The sequence below is a fragment of the Camarhynchus parvulus genome, chromosome 14 (genome assembly GCF_901933205.1).
Source record: "Camarhynchus parvulus chromosome 14, STF_HiC, whole genome shotgun sequence".
Lineage (NCBI taxonomy): Eukaryota > Metazoa > Chordata > Aves > Passeriformes > Thraupidae > Camarhynchus > Camarhynchus parvulus.
Window position 1 is genome coordinate 5,950,160 of NC_044584.1, and position 20,027 is coordinate 5,970,186.

Genomic DNA, 20,027 nt, shown 5'->3' on the forward strand with positions numbered 1-20,027 from the left:
GGGAGGGGAACCAGCAGGATGGAAGCAAAAACCTGCTGATACTGTGGCTCCTTCTGATCCTTATTATGCAGAGTGAAATATAACATATCTGGCTGTTTGATTTACTAATTTCAGTGGTGGAGCACAGCTGGTAGGCAGGTGGACTGCTAAGAGACAAGACAAAGATCTAAGATGTGCAATCTTATGAACTTGCAAGCAAAAAAGAAAAAACAACCACAAACCCTAAGATGTTTTGTGCTATTTGAACACCAAACACTGTTGGAGGGAAAGGGAGAAGTTTGGACTTGGAGCTTTCTTGGTTTTGGATCTCTCCAACACAATGCACTGGTGTGCATGTTTCTTGCATAAATAGAGGGTGATTTTGTGTGTGTAGTTCATCCCAAATGTATGAATTGAGAGTCTCTGAAGCAACATCTGGAGAAGACCCAAGAGAGAAAACTGAGTTCTCTGAACACGAAGATCTGTTCATTCATGAGATTCTGATATTCAGACAGAAAATTGCAGTTGTGCTGTTTCCATTTAATGTTATTTCTGGCAAGTGCCACATTTAACTTTCCCTTTTGCCTTTTCTCCCAAGACCATTCTACAGCACCATAAAGACTTACTGGTACTTATAGATGGACTTTTGGAGAGGTTTTTACCCTGGTCCTGTCATAATTTAGGCTGGAATAGCTGCTCTCAGTGCTTCCAGCAGTCAGAATTCCAATCTCAGCTGTACAAACATGCACATGGAGGAGTAGTATGGATTGAAGAGAGGAGCTTATTGAGGATAACCAGTGTTGGTGTTTCTCTGTGAGGTTGCCTTTTGACTTGGTTTCAGCATGGGTGATAAAAGTTCTTCTGTTTTCTTCCTGCATTTAGAAGGTAATTGCTGCCCTGCCCTGCCCTGTGTAACCTGTTTGTTGTTACCTGGTGATTGTACAGGAATTTCTGACCTGGTTTCCTTGTGGTGACATCTCAGGTTGGAGCAGGTTGTTTGGGCAGAGGCTTGGCTGGGGGTGTGTGCACTGAGACTGTTTGTACTGGGAACTTTACACTGCTGAACCCTCTGGGTGCTGTAAATTATACAGGATTTCAGTGTGAGCAGGGAAATGCTGATTTTGCCGTTTGGCAGAGCGTGGAAATGCGGCCACAAGAGTTGGATCTCAGAGGGAAGGTGTGAATGAAAAAAATAGCACCGTTTTTTCTCCCTTTCCTCACAGACTACAGATAAGCTGATGCTGTGTGTGCATATGCAGTGCCCAAGGTCTGCTTTGTGTCAGGCATGGAGTGCCAGGTTGTCTTTCTACCCACCAGAACATTTATGCTTTAATTTGGGACACGTGGTGGGAACTGATAGCATCTTGTTTCAGAGAGAGACTTTCTGATAATCTCACTGGTGGTATCATGTCTCTGTGTGAGACACAAACCCAGCATTATCCCAGTGCTCATCAGAGCTGCTCCTGAGGCAGGAGCTGTGCAAGGAGCCCTTGGCACCAGGCTGGGAGCTGCCAGCCCTTCTGTGATGCAATTAAACTCCTCCTCATCACCTTCCCTCTTAACATTTCTTACTGCACCCTGGAATCCTTTGGTCACATTCCAGAGTTCATGTGTGAATGAACTGGTGCCTTTTAATGGGTGTGAAAGAGGTTGAGGAACTGATTCCTCTTTCAAAGGGGATTTGCATGATTTGTGTGCCATTCCTTTGCTGTTCTGTGTTAGTTTCCAAAATCTGGTTAACCTTGTCAGCTGTATCTGGGTGCTATTTGAGGAGGAGCCTTCCAAAGTGCCCATGAAATACTGGACAGGTTATTGAGTATTTTTAATTTCCTGCATTTTGGCCATGTTGGGTAGGGATTCTCCTACAGCTGGGTGCAGGCAGAGCTGTTTCACTAGAAATCCAGAATTACAACCTGCTGTGTTTTGGTTCTAGAAGAGCTCTGCAGGCTTTCAATTCGTTGCAGCACAATGCAGCTCTTCAGGCAAATCCCACCCAAACCTTCTCTGCAGCCAGTGCACTCCTTTGTACAGCTGAGAGAGCACTGCAGCAGCAAATCTGGGTCACACACCCTACAAAGGACACACAACTCCAGATGACAAGTGCTCGTGCGCTCTCTGTTGCTGAAGAAGAAACTAAAATTAGCTTCTGACTCTTACTCGAATTAAAAATTACCCAAGGGGAAAAGAGCTATTTCTCAAGAAGGCAACTGTTATGTCTTAAACCCACACAGTCTCAGCTGTGTATGCAGAAATGCAAAAATAAAAAGGTAGTAACCAAGTTTTTTGGGAGAAAGTGGATTTTGTTTTTCCTGGAATGTCTCAAAAAGGGAATATGACCAAGGTTATCAGGGACCACAGATGAGCATTCTAGTGCTAACCTCTGTACAGTGCTGCAGCAGCATCTCTTCACTCTGCTATCTTCAAAATATCACTTTTTTTTTACCTGTGGAGTGCTGCCATATCCACATTTTGTCAAAATAAACCTTAACTCCATGGGTTTTACAAGACCAGTGAGTGAATTGGCTGCCAGCACAACATTGTGCAGGATCAGCTTTTCCCAAAATCATATATAAAAAGTGATTAGAGCAGACCAGAGAGACTGAACATTGCTAAGTTGCTGCCTGATGCCAAATACTGTCAAGAACACACACATTTCTTAATATAGTTTAAGATTAAGGAAACAAATGATGTGCCCAGCTTAGGGAATACTCTCTACTTAAGGCACAATCTCTTATTTTCAAGCATTTGGCTTGTAAATCCTTTGCAGCTCTGGGGATCACCTTCTCTAGCAGATCAGATGTAGTGATGTTTTTTATTTTTATCTGTGAATGTTAAGGGTTTTTTCTAATGTGGAATAAAATGTTTTCTTAACTGATAAGGACTATATGGAGGTGAAGGCAGATCACATTCTGTAGCAGTAAAACCTTATGTAGGCTGTAAGAGCACTAAGCAACTAACAGAAGTGATTCTTACAAGTAGCTTTGCACAAAGATAAATTCCTGTATCCTAGAAAACATTAAACAGCTCTGCCTGCACTCTAAACACAGTAAGTTAAAAATATTCTGTAACCTGTCCAGTATTTATTGGACATTATGGAAGCTCTGCATCTCTCAAGCATAAACACTTTTCATTGACCAAAGTGAACTTTACCATGAGGTGGTGATGGCTGAAGAAGATCCATCTGGGAGATTTTCAGCCTCCATTCCCTCCCCAATGGGTACACTGCAGTGCTGCTTCTCAGAATGAAAAGTAAGGTCTGTAACAAATATTTTCCTGTTCCATAATCTCCTTTTCCATGGTGTTCTCTCCCTCCTGTTCAGCTCTCCCTTCTGGGGTTTTGCATAGCTGTCTAGTTTGTTTCAAACTTCTGTAATTGCTGTCCTTGGTGGAGCTGCTTTAACCACAATTTTGGTGTAGACAAGTCACTGAAATTTGAATTACTCAGGCACAGTCTTTCTCCAAACAATGTCCCATAATTATGGCCTGTGGGCATCTGTATCCTCAGTCACAGTGATGGAAATATTAATAGGAAAAAAACACTGTTGGTAAACAAAAAGAGATGTGTGAAGTCCTTGGGGCCTGGTCTTTCCAAACAAAATCTGCCCTGTCCTGGGGGGCAGACTGGGGTTAGATGTAGACAGAAGGAGGGAGAGTTGGAGAAGATGGTACCTGTGGTTTTGTTTCTTCTTTGAAATGTTTAAAAGTAGATTTGCTTACCCTCTTTGCCTTCCAGCTTTGGATGCCAGGGATCTATAGAAAAACCCAGAGTAATTTAGAGAAGGTCATGCTTGGCTCAAAGGTCCCCTTTTTAGATCTCCATAGTGACAGGCTTTTATGTTCAACTTGACATCATTCCTGAGTGTGGGTAGCAGATAGGATTTGAATGATGCAAGTGAGGAGTGTGAAAAATTCCAGGGATGTTCAGGCACTGCTAGACAGAAATATATTGATTTAGGAGGAAATCCCAAGGAGGAAATAGTTCTTGTCAACTGATTACTACAAGTTATGGTTATGCTACTCCTGCAGACGTCTATAAATTAAACTGCCAGCAGTTGGCATCTGCCACTGTCACAGTGCTATAGGTCATCCTTCCCTGGGAATTGAGTGATGCCAGAGTGACTTAACCTGCCACAAAAATAGTGAGGGAGGATTTGGGAGGAAGGCAGAGCTTGGGAGGTGTATGCAGAGCCCCAGCATGGAGAGGGACATAGCATGGGACAGATGTCATGATATCATAACCTGAACTGTTATGTGCTAAATGTTTTCACATGCTGGTGGGTGTTTTCATGCTGAAATTCCTTGAATTCTGTCTCCAGGTTGGTATTTTTCCTCCCTCAATTCATGTGGAGGTATTATCTGCTGAAACAGGGAGGAGGTCATGCTGGTTTGGGGGGATATTTTCCTAGCTCATAACTTGCCAGCAATGCAGCATCTGAAGAGTTTAAATTGGAATTAGCTGACATTTTCCTACTCTCCCAGGAATTCAGGAGTCTTTGAAGAGGAGCCCATCTATGTGGGCTGGAGGGATAATTGATTCTGTCTGGAAACCTCTATGCTGATCCCTAAAACCAGGATGGAAGGATTGACATTGTTTGCTGTCAGCAAGGATTTGGTTTTTTCTGTCTGTTCCTGAATAGTTTCAGCTCAGAGTAACTGAAGGTGGATTGAGGTATAGACCTAATCAGGAAGATGTGAAAAGATTTCTTTTTCTTTACTTTACAGAAAAGGCCACAGATGGCTCTTTGCAGAGTGAAGACTGGACACTTAACATGGAGATCTGTGACATTATCAACGAGACAGAAGAAGGGTATGTGCCATTTCAGCAGACTTGGAAAGGTCCCTGAACACGATCTTCCCCTGGTTATAGTCAGCATGTGGGGAGGTGCAGTGAGGCTGGAGACAGATACTCATGGTTTGAATGCAGTTTGCAGATCAGTTGCTTGGTTTTCCTGCTTCTTAGACCTCTCCTGCTCTCAGAAAATACTGTATGATGTGGTACCTGTAGGATTCAGGATGAGAGGAAATGGCCTCAAGTTGTGCCAGGAGAGCAACTTATTTAGATGACGTATTAGGAAAAAATTCTTTACTGAAAGGGTGGTCAGGCACTGGGTCAGGCTGCCCAGGGAAGTGGTGGAACCACCATTCCTGGAAGCTCAAAAAACATGTGGATGTGGCATTTTGGGATGTAGTATAGTGGTGGGCTTAGTGCTGAGTTAATGGTTGCACTCAATGACCTAAGAGGGCCTTTCTAACCCAAATGATTCTGTGACATTTTCTGTGGTCAGTCTCTGCATGGGAGAGCTGGCATGAAAAACTTTTTGGAGGGGGTGTCACCTTTGTTTTTCAGCAGGTGTATCTCTTTGCAATGCCTTTAATTTCAGGTATTTGTGTAGACAGCTTTTCTGACACACCTCCAGCACCAGAAAGCTTTGCTGCTTGCAGTCTGCAGAACTGATCACTGCTCTTATTCCCTGGGCTTGTCAGAGTGGCTGTCAGTCTTCCGTGCCTAATCAACAGCCTCAATTTTTGGAGACTTGGGGCATTCCTCCAGTCTTGATTTCTGTGGTACCTTGTCTCCTCACATATTTCTCCATAACCCTGGTTTGGTTGTAGTCAGATGATCTGAAATTAACCCACATTCTTATGTCCAGCTGGAAATGGCAAAGGATTCATTTTCCCACAGTTTATGGGATGTGAAAAGCCTGTCTGAGCTGTCTGTTAAAATGGTGTGTTTCTCCTTCAGGCCCAAGGATGCCATTCGAGCGCTGAAGAAGAGGCTGAATGGAAACAAAAATTACAGAGAGGTCATGCTGGCGCTGACGGTGAGTGGGGGCAGGCTGGAATGCTTCAAAGGGCAGAACCCTTTTGTCATTTTCTTCTTCCTGGCACTCTCTTGAATGTACACACTATTTCCTTTAACAGCCACTGCTCTGCCCTTTTCTTCTCTCCAATTGCCTCCTCACTTCCTCGGGGAGAGCTGCTGGAAGCTTTGCATAGCGGTTTTCCAACTCAATTGATTTCTGCTTCTTTTCGTGGCTCTTATTCATCCCAAGTACTGACTGAGGAGAGTTAAAGTGGCTCAAATGGGTCTGTTACTCTTTGAGGTTTTCCTTTCTACTCTCATTTCCCTGTGTCCAACCATTCCTCCACTCCAAGGCAACAGCTGTGGACGTGTCTGCAAGTGAGGATGATGAACTTGCCATATTTTCAGCTTCATAAGTAGCTGATGTACAATTTCCCTTGTGAATGAATCTCTGTAGGAGACAATGCATTAATTTATGCTGATCTAATTTCACTCAATAAAGTGTAAATTATATTCTGTGCATTCAGACAGCACTGCTAAGGTGTGGGGTAATTTAGCAGTGACCTTTCCTGCTGATGGCTTTAGCTGGAGCTTTCCTGGGTAGTGCAGCCCTCCTGAATGGGGTGCTGGGCTGGCTCTGGCAGTAACTAGATCGAGTTATCCTGCTGTGGGGAGGTGATCTGCATGATTCTTTCACAGAGCTCTTGTTGCATCTCCCTGACGAGGTGTAACCGTACTTTCTGTCTTCTTGCCATTTCCTATCCTGGATTGTCATTTTGACAGATTACCAAAGTCCAAACCATGAGATTATCCATTGTGCAGGAAAGAGCAAAATCCATCAGGAATGAGCCCGTGTCATCATGGCTGATGAAAGTGGCTGAAGGAGGAGAGTAATTACAGATTCCTCGGTACAGAGCCGCAGTGGTTATTAGGCATGGCTGTAAGGAGAAGTGACGCGTTGGATTTATCTCCATGCTAATCATGTTCTTCAGAGAGAAATCAACAGCTGTTCTTCCATGGCAGTTGAATGGCAAGTGGAAGGTGCCTCCAGCTAGGTTGCAGGGGGAAAATGTGTCAAAGTATAACCTGTCAGAGCATTCACAGGGGAGTGTTTTGAATGAGTGAAGATCATTCACCTGAATTCCCAACTCTAAAACATGGCTTATAGCTCGGAGCAACTGGGTCCAGCTGTGTTCCAGGCACATAGAAAATGGTGGAGTGGCACAGCACGATAATATCTCACTGTGACAGGATGTCCTCTGTCTTACCTGCTCCTGATGTGCTGCTGTGTACTTGGCTGTTCAGCTGCACTGGCTGGAAAGTTCTGCTTTGAAGACAAAGAAACTTTCTATTTCTTTACCTTGAAAACAGGAAAGATGGATCACAAAAATGCCCAATATGTTAACAGTGGGTGAGGTACAGCTGAATGTGTGTGTAGAGAAGTTTTTTGGCAAAACTGGGGAAGAAGAGAAGTAGTAAAAGTGTAATCTCCCCTCTATCTTCTCGCCCTTCCATCAAAAAATCTAAAATAAATTTAAAAACCAGGTGCTGTGTGTATGATCAAGCTTTACTCCAACAGTGAATGTTGTGTTTTCTTTGTGTGTGTAGGTGTTGGAGACCTGTGTGAAGAACTGTGGCCATCGCTTCCATGTCTTGGTGGCAAACCGTGACTTCATCGATGGAGTTCTGGTGAAAATCATCTCACCCAAGAACAACCCCCCCACTATAGTACAGGATAAAGTCCTAGCACTGATTCAGGTACACAGCTTGTCTCTGCTTCCATATGTTGCTGCCTGAAAAAAAGGCTGTCTGCTTCGATGCTACGCATCAGTAAACATGTTGTCATTGTTAAAAACGTGGCAAGTTTTTTATATATAAACTCAAACAATATATCCAGATTGGTGGGGAAAAGCACACATGTACACACGCAGATATTTTATCCAGGGAGGGCTGTCTGGATTCTAGTTAGAGAGGTACCATGCTAAAACAGGAGGATTTAATAAAAGGTAAATGGATGCTTGTGCAATTTAACAGTCATATCTAGAAGCTGGAGACTTGCCTCAGTGATGAGCTTGTCATCTGAGGCCAGGAGATTTCAGAGGATTGTGCTTTTGGTGTCAGCTGCAGAACACTTGCCTTTCTGTGTCTGTTTCCCTGACCGGAAAATGGAGCTGTTTCCCTCCATTTGAAAGCATTCTGCATTCCTTTCAAAGATGGTTATAGAAAAGTAAATGACCATATAGGAATTAAAATGGTTTTGGTGTCTTTTCTGTGGTTATTGTGCAGTAAAAGCACACTGTCAGATCCTTGCCTGCAGTGGGAAGTTCAGCCATGGGCCTGTCTGCCACTTCTCCTTCTGTGCAGCACAACAATAAACAGCCATGTTAATTCCACAAACCATTAGCCACACATGAGGAAACATTGGTGCCTGCCTGGAGGAAATCTGACAATTATAGGAAGCTTTATCACTAAGCTTCCACAGGCTACTGCATACACCAGAGACTAAAAGACACTGCGTATTTAAAATGATATAAACCTGCTGCAGTGTTCCTTGTGGGGAGGTATTTACAAATGCACAGCATCATTTGCCAGATATACTTCTGATTTTTATGGCAAAGCATGCACTTGGATTTCTGCTGCTTTATTTCTTATTTGGATACAGGGATAGGGCATCCTTGGAGCATGACAATGTAAATAAGTGATTTTGAAACAGGAGATAGTTAAGGTGGTGGAATTAATGGGCATTGAGTTGGGGTCTGTGGGGTCCCTTTATTTCTGGTGTATGATTTTGTGGCTTTTAAAAAAATAGCACAAAATTAATGAAATTATTAAAAGCAATTCTTGTGCATCTGACTGAGCCCTCAGATTTCTGCCTCCCTTGGTGGGAGAGTGGATGCATGCAGTGACCAGGAGATGAGGTTAAAAACTGTCTCATAAAGACAAACTGGGTGTGTTTCCATGTTATTTTAGGGAATGTTGGTTTTGCTGGGCTCTGGGTTTAAATGGATTCCCAGTGGTGAATGCAGCTAAGATGGGAGTGTTTGTAACATAATCAGAAAGCCACAGTCATTGCCTCAGTGTATTAAACAGAGCTTTATCTGAGGAGACTTAGTGCAGTAGAGCTAAAAGCCTCACTCTGGGTACTAAATGCCTTTTGATATAAAAAGCCTGAAAGTGATGAAGGTTGCCTGTGGGTGGGTTCTGTATGTGTCTCTTTAGCTGGAGGTGGCAGGGGACTTTGTTTTCCAGATTGCCTGACAAGTTTGGAAGAGTGATGGCAGCCACTCATCCCAGGTGCCCTATGGACACACCCCCCCAAAATACCCCATGACAGCTTCACTCAGCTTAGGCTGTGCTCTGTAGAGCTCCCTGGGGTTGGAGTTAACCCTGTCCCAGAGGGCTGATCTCAGCTTTGCCCCACCAACATTGCATTTATCCCTTTCTATATCCAGGTTTTTTTTATTGGGGAATTAATAAGAACAGAAATGAGAGGATTAATAGCCCAGACTTGGAAGCATGGAAGAGGACTGTACAAACAGCACACATCTTCAGGCACACAGCTGGGAAATTCATGGGCCTTTCCATAAAAAGGGGAGATAAAGCTGCCATCCAGTTTCTTATCTAGAGACTTGTTTTGAGATGTTGAACATCTTGTGTCTCACCTTCTCAACCTATTTCCCAGTGTACATGAATTAGCTTATGTTACACAGTGCTTATCCTTCCTTCTTCACCTTGCTAGGAGGCTTTGGAAATATTCTTTGTCACTGTGCTGGCCTGTCACCCAGTGTCCAAACACTGACATAATCCCCAATTTAGGGGGCTGATTTACAGTGGTATTTAAATGACCTGTTTGGGCACACAGTGGGATTTATCCTGAAATATCTACATTTGATAGTCTGGCCCAAAGTCTTAGAAGCTCTGAATTCAATCTCCCCTCTGTCCTACACGTGTTTGGACAATGGGCAGGTCTCCTAAGCTCTAGTGTAGCTCCTTATCCATAAAGCAGAGCTAATATTGCAGCTGCCTGGTTGGGTTGTAAGCTGTCTAGGACAGGGATTGTCTTACAATGTGTGTAGACAGCACTTAGGACAATGGTGCCTGTCCTGCTTGTGACCTCTGAGACACACTAATGTAGATAATGCTCCCAGCTCAGGTGAAGAAGAATACAAATGGAAGTGTCTCCTTTCTCCCGGGAAGAGAATTGCAGAAGAGAGAATATTTTTAAAAAGTGGAATGCAGATGAAATGAGATCATTTTGTAAAATCCACAGGAAGCCAGTGGAAGAGGGGATGCATTAGTACTTCCTCCTGGACAAACAAGCTTCACTAAAAACTGGGGACAGAATGCAGCATATTTTTGCCTCTAAGTTTCTTTTGAGTGATGATTATTAAATAGAACATCCCTTGCCTAACAGTTTTCACTTTTGCTTGCAAATAGAGTTGAAGTGGTGAACACCATTATGTAGAAGCATCATTCAGGTGGCTTCTGATGTAAATTGAAAAGGCAGTGAAATGGCAAAGGTGGAGTTACTTGTGCAGTCAAAACCTCCATCAGAATTGGGGATGTTTTGGAAGGTCAGTTCCAAGGAAACAATGGCTGTGTGCTGTCAGAGCTGTTTTCTCTGGCTCAAGCAGGGCTGTTTGGACTTGCACTGCATCAGAACAGTTGATGCAGTTAATTTACTCTTAACAAAGCTGAGAAGCAAACCCAGGATTGTCTGCTTGCACCTGATAATGGATTGTCTCCTGGGCACAGATGGTAGGAAATGCTCTCTTAGAATTGAACAGGATAGGAATGCAAGTTAAAAGTTAATATTATTTCTTGTCTTACTTTGCTATCTTATATTTCTGTCCTCTCAAATATAAAAAATGGCTCAAAGAGCTTTTAAAGTAAAAATAGTCAAAGAACTAGTGTAAAAGTGATGACTAAATGAATTGAGTTCTGAGCCCACATATGTCTCGCAGTAGTTCTGGATCCAGCATGCTGATACCCTGCTCCACACATGTGGGGGTTTGTGGAATGCTTCATTTTTTAATTGAGTCATAATATTTCAGTTTTTCCTTCCTCTACCTTTTTAATATTTGGTTCATTTCCAACACAAGTGAAAGAGGTTGAGGCTTTTAGCATGCTGCGCTCCCAGCAGCTTCGTGAGTGCAGGAGGCTGGCTAGCCAAGAGAAGCACTTAGTACTCCCACTGAAGGAAAAGCTCAAATGTGAATTGAAGTCTTTTTAGACACCAGAGAATTAATGCAGGAGAGATATTATGAATGTTCTGGCTGTGGGAATTTCTCTCTTTTAAACTCATCCTTTGTGCCACGCTGGGGTGCCTTGAGTGTTGGATATGCTCTGTCAGAGCCCAGGCGTCGTTAGTTCTGCTGCTCAGGGGACTGTCTCTTCACAGGACAACAACCTCAGAAAGGACCTTTTTTTAAATTTAAGTCTGGTCCAAATAAAACACTGAAGACAACTATAATGGCTGTGTTTTTCCTTTGGCAACAAATGAGGATGTTTCACAAAGTGAATGGAGATTACTTATGATTGTACAGCTTTGTGAATTTTGGTTAGATCTGTTGAATCTTTCACACAGACCTTTTCTGGTGGGTCATTTGCTGTACAACATGCCAGAAAAGATCAGCATCAATCACTGCTGAGGAGAGGAGATGGGAAGAGACTTTCATGTATGTTCCCAGATTTTGATGATGTCAGGAGCTACTCACAGCTACTCTGCACTGGGTTCCTGTCTGTTTTATATCTGAATAAAATGTATGGGTGACTGTCTTAATATTTGCAGACCTTTTTAGACCAGGTCTGATGATTTCCTTTGAAGCTGAAATCTATGAAAGCTTTTACAGTCAGTATCTGAGGTCAGGGTGGGGCTGGAGCTTCATTTGGAAGGTTTATGGATAATCCCTCGTGTTTTCCAGGCTTGGGCTGATGCCTTCCGAAGTAGCCCCGATTTAACTGGAGTAGTGCATATTTATGAAGAACTCAAGAGGAAAGGCATCGAGTTCCCCATGGCAGATCTTGATGCTCTGTCTCCAATACATACACCACAGAGGGTAAGCTGCACCCTTGCAGTTCTGGGGGTGTTTTCCCAGGATGTCTAAATAGGTGGATAACTACTCATTTTCCCCTTCCCATTTCTCTGAATTTGGCTCATTTTCTCACTCCTGGAAGGAGATTTTAACAGTGAAAGGGCATGTAAGAGGGGCATAATACAGACTGATAAGCTATCTCCTCCCTTGAGTCAATCATCAATCTGAGAAGTTGTAAATTCTAACATTTAATCTTGTACCATAAAACCACCAAACAAATGCAACTAATTTGTTCAAAGAGAGCCCAGCAGGATTTATGATTGAGATTTACTTCTTTTGCTCAAAAGTGTGGCTGTTTCTGTTGGTGATAACCCTGAGCCAAGGTCTGCCTGTCTATTAGGGGTGTACAGAGTCTGAATCTCTCTGATCCCACAATAATGTGAGAACTTTACACTTCTGGAAAGTTAGGTCTGGAAAGTTGACAGAACTGCTGCTTGGAAGTAACTTAATGATCACAGGTGTTCTGATTATTCACTCTGAAAGCTGAAGTTAATGAATCTTTGAAGCAGCAAATGCGAGTGATCAAGGACTAAGAGATTACAATTCTTGTGTCAAGGTTAATTAAATTCAGTATCTACATATCACATCATTTTTTGGAAGCCTGCAACTTAATTCCTAGTTTAAAAGAATTTATTTCTCTTTGGCTCTTGTTTTTATTTTGCTTCTCACTTTTCTTGTAAAACTAAATGGACTTAAATGCTTGTGGGTTGGGTCAAAAGAGATGGACATGGAAGATTTTTGGAGCTGCCAGTCTTTTCTAGTAGCTGCACTGACCTTTCCCACAAGGTGCAATTATGTTCTATATTTGAGCCTGCTTGGCCTGAGGTTGCTGACAAAGCAAGTGCTGTCCCAGCTCAGCTTTTGAACTCCTGTCTTTCTGATGTGGCAGAGTGTTCCTGAAGTTGATCCTGCAGCAAATATGCACAATTCCCAGTCTCAGCAAAGGATGAGCAGCAGTTCTTACTCTTCGTCCTCTCCAACAGCCTATTCTGCTCCTCAGGCCCCAGCCCTGAACGTGACTGGTCCCATCACTGCTAACTCTGAACAGGTATTGGCATGTTGATTCTTTCGAGTGGGACTCTTTCAGCAAATCAAATTAGAAACTAATTTGCAGAGGAACTTTCATTGTAACCCTTTGGACTTTGTCTCCTAGGTCTGGCTGTACTTAGTAATCATTCTTCCTGTTAAACTGTAAAATCTGGGCTGTGCATGTGTCTCTGTGGCCTGGTAATGGCAGCACAATCTGCTGGTCCAGCCCTCTCAGCAGTGTTTTAGCAGTTATTCCCATTAGCCCCTCTCCTTTCAAGGCACAGAATGTCTTGCAGATGCAGGAAGTCAAGCCCTTGCAAATGCCCTAATAGAGGATTTTCTTTTCTCCCTGCAAAATGATAACTCCCGAGCCAAAGATTCTACTTAAAATGTGTTCATCTTTCCCCACACTGGAATGAGGCACCACAGCCAAGGTCTGGCTTTAGGTGCTGTTTGCAATTGCTTCCCTTCCATACAGACACAGCACATCTGGGTTTGTGATGATAATTCTTCTCTTTTTCTCTTCCTTTTCTCCTGGGTAAACTTTTTATCTCTTTTGGTTTTTTCCTGCTAGAATGTCTGGAGCCTGAGATATCAAGTCAGACAGAACCAGAGATATCTCAAAGTCAGTTCTTGAAAATGAACTGCTTCAACTAAAAGATTATGCAGTGTTTTGCTGTCTTGTTACCCCAATTTAGATTGCCCGGCTGCGCAGTGAGCTGGATATTGTTCGTGGGAATACAAAAGTGATGTCTGAAATGCTGACAGAAATGGTACCTGGACAAGAGGATTCCTCAGACCTTGAGTTACTCCAGGTAAGTTCCTAGACAATATGATTCTGATCCTTTTTGTGCTTGTGTTTCTCTGGAGTTTCTCTTTTGTTGTAGCTTACTTCACAGCCCATGCTTGGATTCATAATGGATCTGGGCTATGCCTGACCCTGGCAAGTGCCATCACTTGATTTTCTTCATTTGTTAAAGCTTCCAGTGACAAGGATTTCCTGACTTCCCTTGAAACTTGTTCCAGTGTTTTCCTCTTTGTGTAGCTACAGATTTTCCCCAGTGTTGAATATCAGGTGTCCTTTACCAGTAAGCAGCTTAGAATTGCCACAGGTTCTGTAAGCCCTGAGCATTCCTGCTTCTTTTACACCCCCATCACCACTTGTACAGTGTCAAAACATTCCCAGTCACCATGCAGGAAAAAGCACTCCATATTTCCATCTGGACCAAAGAATGCTAAAGGTCTGTGGGTTCTCTGCCACTTGAAATCTTATCTATGAACTGATTGTCTTTCCAGAAGATGTTGTCTTTCCTGAAGGTGTGGTGTCTTAAGGCAGGTGCTCAGGTGAAGTTCTGTGGTGTCCAGAGGGCTAGACTGGGTAATCAGGAGGGATTTCCCTGCTGGAAAATCTCAAACCAGTGTAGCACTGTGCATCTCAAGAAGGAAAACAGTATAAATTGAGCTCATGCCTCAGGCTTGACACCTATTTCCCAAGGCTAGTGGTCATGGGCTGAGGAAAGTCACAGAGTTCCACAGATGAGGAGCACTGCAATCTGACATTGCAGCTGCTGCCCTTAAGGTGGGATTTGCCTTTCCACAGCTTCAGAAATAGTTTTCTGTTCTGATCCTCCAGCAGGGAGGATGGGCTCTCACAGCAATCCGTTCGGAGGAAGGCAGGGAATTGCTCTCTGTGATACATCAGAGTTTGAAATCCATCCAAAAACTGGTCTCTCCCATGCAGTGGCATTGTGTGTTTGTCTCAGAGCCATCATGGCAGCTGATGAGAGGCTCTGCAATAAAGAGCCTTTCAGTCACTGCCCATTTGGGTCGAACTGCTCAAAACAAAAGCAGCTTCCAGGAAACCATGACAGGCCGAAATCGAGCAGTTTGCTTACACTGAGAAACAACCACCAGCATCTTGACAGTGTAACCTTAGAGCACAGCTTTAAGGTGAAAGAACTTGATCATAAAATGGAGTGACAGCAACGGTTCTTTACTCCAGCTGGTTCCCTTCTGTGACTGATGCAGCCTAAATCTGAATCACAGAGCTGGGGAGAACCTGTTTTTGATCACAAAGGATGGTTAGCCTTTTGAGAGCTGTGAGCTGGGTGCTGCATGCAAGGACTCCTTGCTTTGAGATTTATATAGCCCTCCTCCTTAAATAATTCCTGACATTTTCTCCAACAATCAAATGTAAACAGCCTGTGAGAGAGCCAGCTCTGAGCAGAATAGATAGGTACTGTCAGCCCTCTCGGAAAGGCAGCAAACAAACCTCTGAAATGTCACAATCTGCTTCCAAAGTGATGGGATCAAAACTGACGTTGGAGAACACATTCCTCAAGCTGTTAAGGCAGCTGGATTGCACTAGGTGAAATTTATCCAGAGCTTAGGATGTCAGACCATGCAAGGAAAACAAACACATTTTTGCTTTCATCCTGAAGGTTGTGTACCAACAAGTCATCCTTGTTTAGTGCTGAATTTTTGCTGTGAAGTGGAGCTGGGAGGAGTGGAAGATGACAGAGGGACATGCTTTAGCTGGAATGTGTCAGTGCTTATTGAAGTAAAACCGTTGGCCTGATCAGAGGCACCCTGCCATACGTCATGTTTCTTCTTGCTGTTCTCCTCAGCAGACCAGTTTGACCTTTAGTCTTGAGGCCTTTCAGGACTACAGAATTCTGCTAAGTATTTGGTGATGGAGGAGATGTCCTGGAAGCGTGAGAACTCCTGGTCTAAGCAAACTGAAATCTAGATTTCTTAATGAGAGGCTTTTAAAATAAATGCCCTCCCTCTGCATTCCTTAAAATGTTCTTCTGAAACTCCCTGTTGCCTTTGTGCAGTCTCTTGTCAGTGCATTTGCTCAGTGGAAGGGAACATTTCTGTGTGTCTCAGTGCTGGAGGGTGTGTGGAACACTCACCTTTTCATGCTCCTGGTCCTTGGTTTGTCTTTACCCTCATGTTCTCTGAAACTGGTAAGTTCTCATCCTAGCACACACCTAGTATTTGTGGTAGCCCTGATGAGCCTTTTTTCCCCACATGTTCCATCTTACACATCACTTAGTTTTTAAGGATGATGCTGCCAAAAAGAGCAGATTGAATTTTCCTTGAATGCTCTCTTCTGGAAAGGTGTTGTATTAACATGTTTTATTCTTAAAACAGATGACTAAAATACAGATATTTATTTTCTGAAGTGCTCAGAGTTAAAGAAGAATCAGGAAGTTGGATTGTGAATAGACTCTCAAGGTTTTATGCCAGCATCTCTTGAAGGGCGTTTGATTAGATGTGCTTTTGGGTGACATTTAATCATGCAAAGATAAACTTGTCTTAGTGTTTCTCAGCTGGGGGATATGTTTGGCTGTGAATAGAGCTCAACTAAATCTACTTATTGCTTGTTGCTTATCAGACTGTGTGTGCACAATGCATTCCTTCTAGGAGCTGAACCGAACCTGCAGAGCCATGCAGCAGAGAATTGTGGAGCTTATCTCACGAGTGTCCAATGAAGAAGTCACAGAGGAGCTGCTGCACGTGAATGATGATTTAAATAACGTCTTCCTCCGATATGAAAGGTGGGGCATCTCTCCCAGCAACCATTTACATTCATTCAGGGTTTTCACATAAGAATAAAATAGGTCAGTTGGTGAAATTGGGCCTTCTGGGCCAAGGGTCTAACATGACACAGAGAACCAAACCACAGGAACAACTCACACAGTGTTTTTGTGGCCTTTTATGGTAACATTCCTGTTTCAGTTGATTCTTTAAATACTGTGATTTTTTTTTTGGTACTATGCATAGAATTTTTGTAGGGCATATCCATAAAATGCAAGACAACCTTGTGAAAATGCTCGAGTCTCTGAGTCCCTGTTGTGCAGGGCTGTACAGGTGTAGGGACTTGGGACCAAAAATAGCACAGCCACAGGCACTAGTTCCCCTGCTAGCCCAGGCTCTGCACAAATCTCTGTGCTGCTTCCTGGCTTAGGGAGGCTCCCATGAGCTCTCTCTGCCCTCTGATCTCTGAGCTCTCCAGTCCCAGTGCTGGTGCAAGGGGAGCTGCCTGAGGTGGGCGGGAGCATCGAGCATGCGAAGGGTTTGTTTTAAAGTAACACTTAAAATCTTGAAAAACAAAAAAAACCTGTCTTGTGCAGAGCTAATGTTTTGAAGAGCTGGTCTGCAGGAATCATCCCCAGGGACAGGACTTGGGGCACAGGACTTTCGACATGTCAGACAAAGGCGCTGTCAGGCACATCTGCTGCAGGAGGTGACACGTGATGCCGCAGTCTTGGGAAAGTTTAATCTTCCCCTTAATGACAGGCCTGGGGAGCGAGGCACCAAAGAGTACCCTTTGTTCCTTGCTCTTAGCACAGGGCTTTGTTTCTCAAGCCTTTAAAAATAAATTAGACTCTAGATCTGTGAATTTGTGCTGTCACGGCAAAGGCTGCAAAGACGACTCGGTGCCCTCGATTTTGCCTTTGATTTCGTCGTTCAGAGGAGATGGGGCAAACTTTGAAACAAACGCTGGCTTTTTCTGTGAAATGGTGTGTGTTTCATGCACAAGCAGGGTTCTACAAGTGGCAGAGTGTAACTATCACTGAGGTTTAGTCTGGTCACCCTTTATTTTTTCTATTTCCCCCCCCATCTGCGACTTTGCTGACTGTGGCTGATGTGTTTGTAGTCATTATTCATGAAAAAGGAGCTGAGTGATGTTAGCAAGCCATTTGTGGTGGAATAGCTGCACTGGTCTGAGCATTCAATAAATTCCAGTTCCTCCTCTGCTATTCCAAAAGCTCCCCATCCATCATGCTGATTTCTAGCACAGGGACCAAGCTCTGTTAGTGACTCAAGCAGGAGCTCTGGCCTTTGCTGTGAAGCCTTGGGATGTAAATGAGCAGAAGCCTTTTGGTGAGAAATGAGGTGGGAGGTGTCTTAGGTTTCCAGCAAAGGGAGTTGGATTTCCAGTAATAGCAAACACCCACAGTTTCCTAAAATTGAAATTTGGGCCTGAATTTGGTTTTGCTGCCTTTTAAGTCTGTATTTTCCTCTGTTACATGAAGAAAACATTTTCGTTTGCTTGGCATTCCCTGTTGTATTTTGTCCCATCTGGGAGAAAACCCATAGGATTATATGAATATTATGGGCTTTTTGCTGGAAAGGGAGGCTGCTTCTGAAACTACTTTGAAAAATTCAAACCTCCAAGAAATCATGGTGCTTTTCCATGGTGAGGAAGGAGATCAGACTGGCCTCAGACAGACCATGGGAGCAGGCAGTTCCCCTGCTGTTTTGAGTTTATAGAATAACAGAATGGTTTGGGTTGGAAGGGACGTCAAAACTCATCTAATCCCACCCCCTACCATGGGTGAAGATACCTTCCACTAGACCAGGTTGCTCGAAGCTCTATCCAGCCTGGCCTTGAAGACTTTCATAAAATCTGGGTTTAGGTTTGTGGCCCCAGATGCACAGAATAAAGAAGAGATCAGAGCTAGAAGTACGAAGGTTTTATCCAACATCATTATTTTTCCTTGTTGGAAAGTACCAACCTATCTAAGCATAGGCTGTGACCATCTTTGAGTCGACTCAGGATGTTTTAAGCAGTGAATCTGCTGCCCATTGTCCCTTGTGCCACGTGTGCCTGGCTTGGGCTGTGCCACACACATGTGGCTCCTCATTTACATTATTGCAGCAAGAGGGAGCTGGTAAGTGGGAGTGAGCCGAGCTGCAGTGCTTGGCTTGTTGAGCTGTAAGCATCAATCTTGCTGCAGTTCCTCCTGTCCCTTGGCTCACACAACAGTCTGTCACAAAGCACCTAATGATTAAAACCCCCTCCAAACCAAAAGACAAATCCTGCAGTGGTTTTCAAGCATGTTTGTGCTGCAAGATCAGATTATCAACTTAAAATCCACCTTTGCCAAGAGTGCAACTTCTCAGCAATCCTCCCTTTGTCCTGGCTTGGAGTTAAAGCTTTCAGGCTTCCCTTTGGAGCCAGAGAAAACTAAGTTCAGTGGCAAGCATGTCATGGCTTGGTTATAAACTCATGGTTTTTATTATTTATTGGTGGCTTTGAAAATCCATGTTGGGTTTTTTTTCTTCCTGAACAGATTTGAACGATACAGATCAGGACGCTCAACACAGAATGCCAGCAATGGAGTAAGTACCTCACTCCTCTGATTCTCTCATACCAGCTGCAGTACTATCAGTAGTACCACAGCTTTTACCTGCCCAGCCCTGTGTCCTGCCTGTACTGGCTAATGGTGGATGCCAGGAAAAGTAAGAATGTGGCAAATCCCAAGGAACAACTTTTAGCTCAAGAAGTCACTTCACAGTAAAACATCTCTGTGTTTACAATCCTTGATGGATTTTCATTCCTTTATTAACTTTTTTGATTGCTTTCGAGTCTGTGTGGACTTTAGGAGTTCACAATGTCCTTAAGCAATAAGTTCCACAGTTTCACTATACATTTTTACATATTTATTTTGCATTTATATATAACAAATATTTTGTTTACATTTGATCAAGTCACTTAATGATTTTTGTTTGCTTCACCTAATTTTTCTTCACTGTGTCTTACAATACCACTGTTCAGGTTAATTTTCTTCCTGCCATTCATAATTTTAAGAACCACTCTTATCTCCTATTTAAGCAGCCCCTTTCCAAGCTGAAGAGTTCTAATTATTCTTTAAATGAAAACTCTTTTGTAGTTGTTTTATAGTGTTCAAGGTCTGAGTTCATGATGAATCTGTACTTCTATTATGTTTTCTCTTCTGCATTCATAACTATTTCCTCTGTTTACTGTGCTTTACCACTTCTGCAGTGTGATGCAAACTTCAGCAAAGACTCTGTATTGACACTTCAGTCACAACAAAGAAGTTTTCTTTCTGAAAACAGTTTATACCTAATGTGGAAAATTGTGGTGTTTAATGTTGTACTGCAAGAAGAAATTTCTGGCATTTGTAACTTCTGTGCTTCTTGTGTCCTGACAGGTATTGAATGAGGTGACAGAAGATAATTTAATAGATTTGGGTCCTGGCTCTCCAGCTGTGGTGAGCCCAATGGTTGGGAACTCAGCACCTCCATCTTCACTTTCTTCACAGCTTGCAGGGCTTGGTGAGTGCTGATTTAGATCAAGTTCTCCA

The 20,027-nt window shown here is 43.2% G+C and overlaps 1 protein-coding gene across 3 annotated transcripts in view; it reads left to right on the forward strand.

Annotated features, from left to right (window-relative positions):
• Positions 1–20,027, forward strand: part of TOM1L2 (target of myb1 like 2 membrane trafficking protein) — a 56,255-nt gene that overhangs the window by 14,031 nt on the left and 22,197 nt on the right. For all 3 annotated transcript variants that reach the window (XM_030958011.1, XM_030958008.1, XM_030958010.1), the window contains exons 2-10: positions 4,702–4,786; positions 5,723–5,801; positions 7,391–7,540; positions 11,707–11,841; positions 12,767–12,925; positions 13,605–13,721; positions 16,336–16,469; positions 18,993–19,041; positions 19,875–19,998. In XM_030958011.1, the coding sequence (XP_030813871.1) occupies positions 4,702–4,786; positions 5,723–5,801; positions 7,391–7,540; positions 11,707–11,841; positions 12,767–12,925; positions 13,605–13,721; positions 16,336–16,469; positions 18,993–19,041; positions 19,875–19,998 (1,032 nt within the window). The remainder of the gene's footprint in view (positions 1–4,701; positions 4,787–5,722; positions 5,802–7,390; positions 7,541–11,706; positions 11,842–12,766; positions 12,926–13,604; positions 13,722–16,335; positions 16,470–18,992; positions 19,042–19,874; positions 19,999–20,027) is intronic.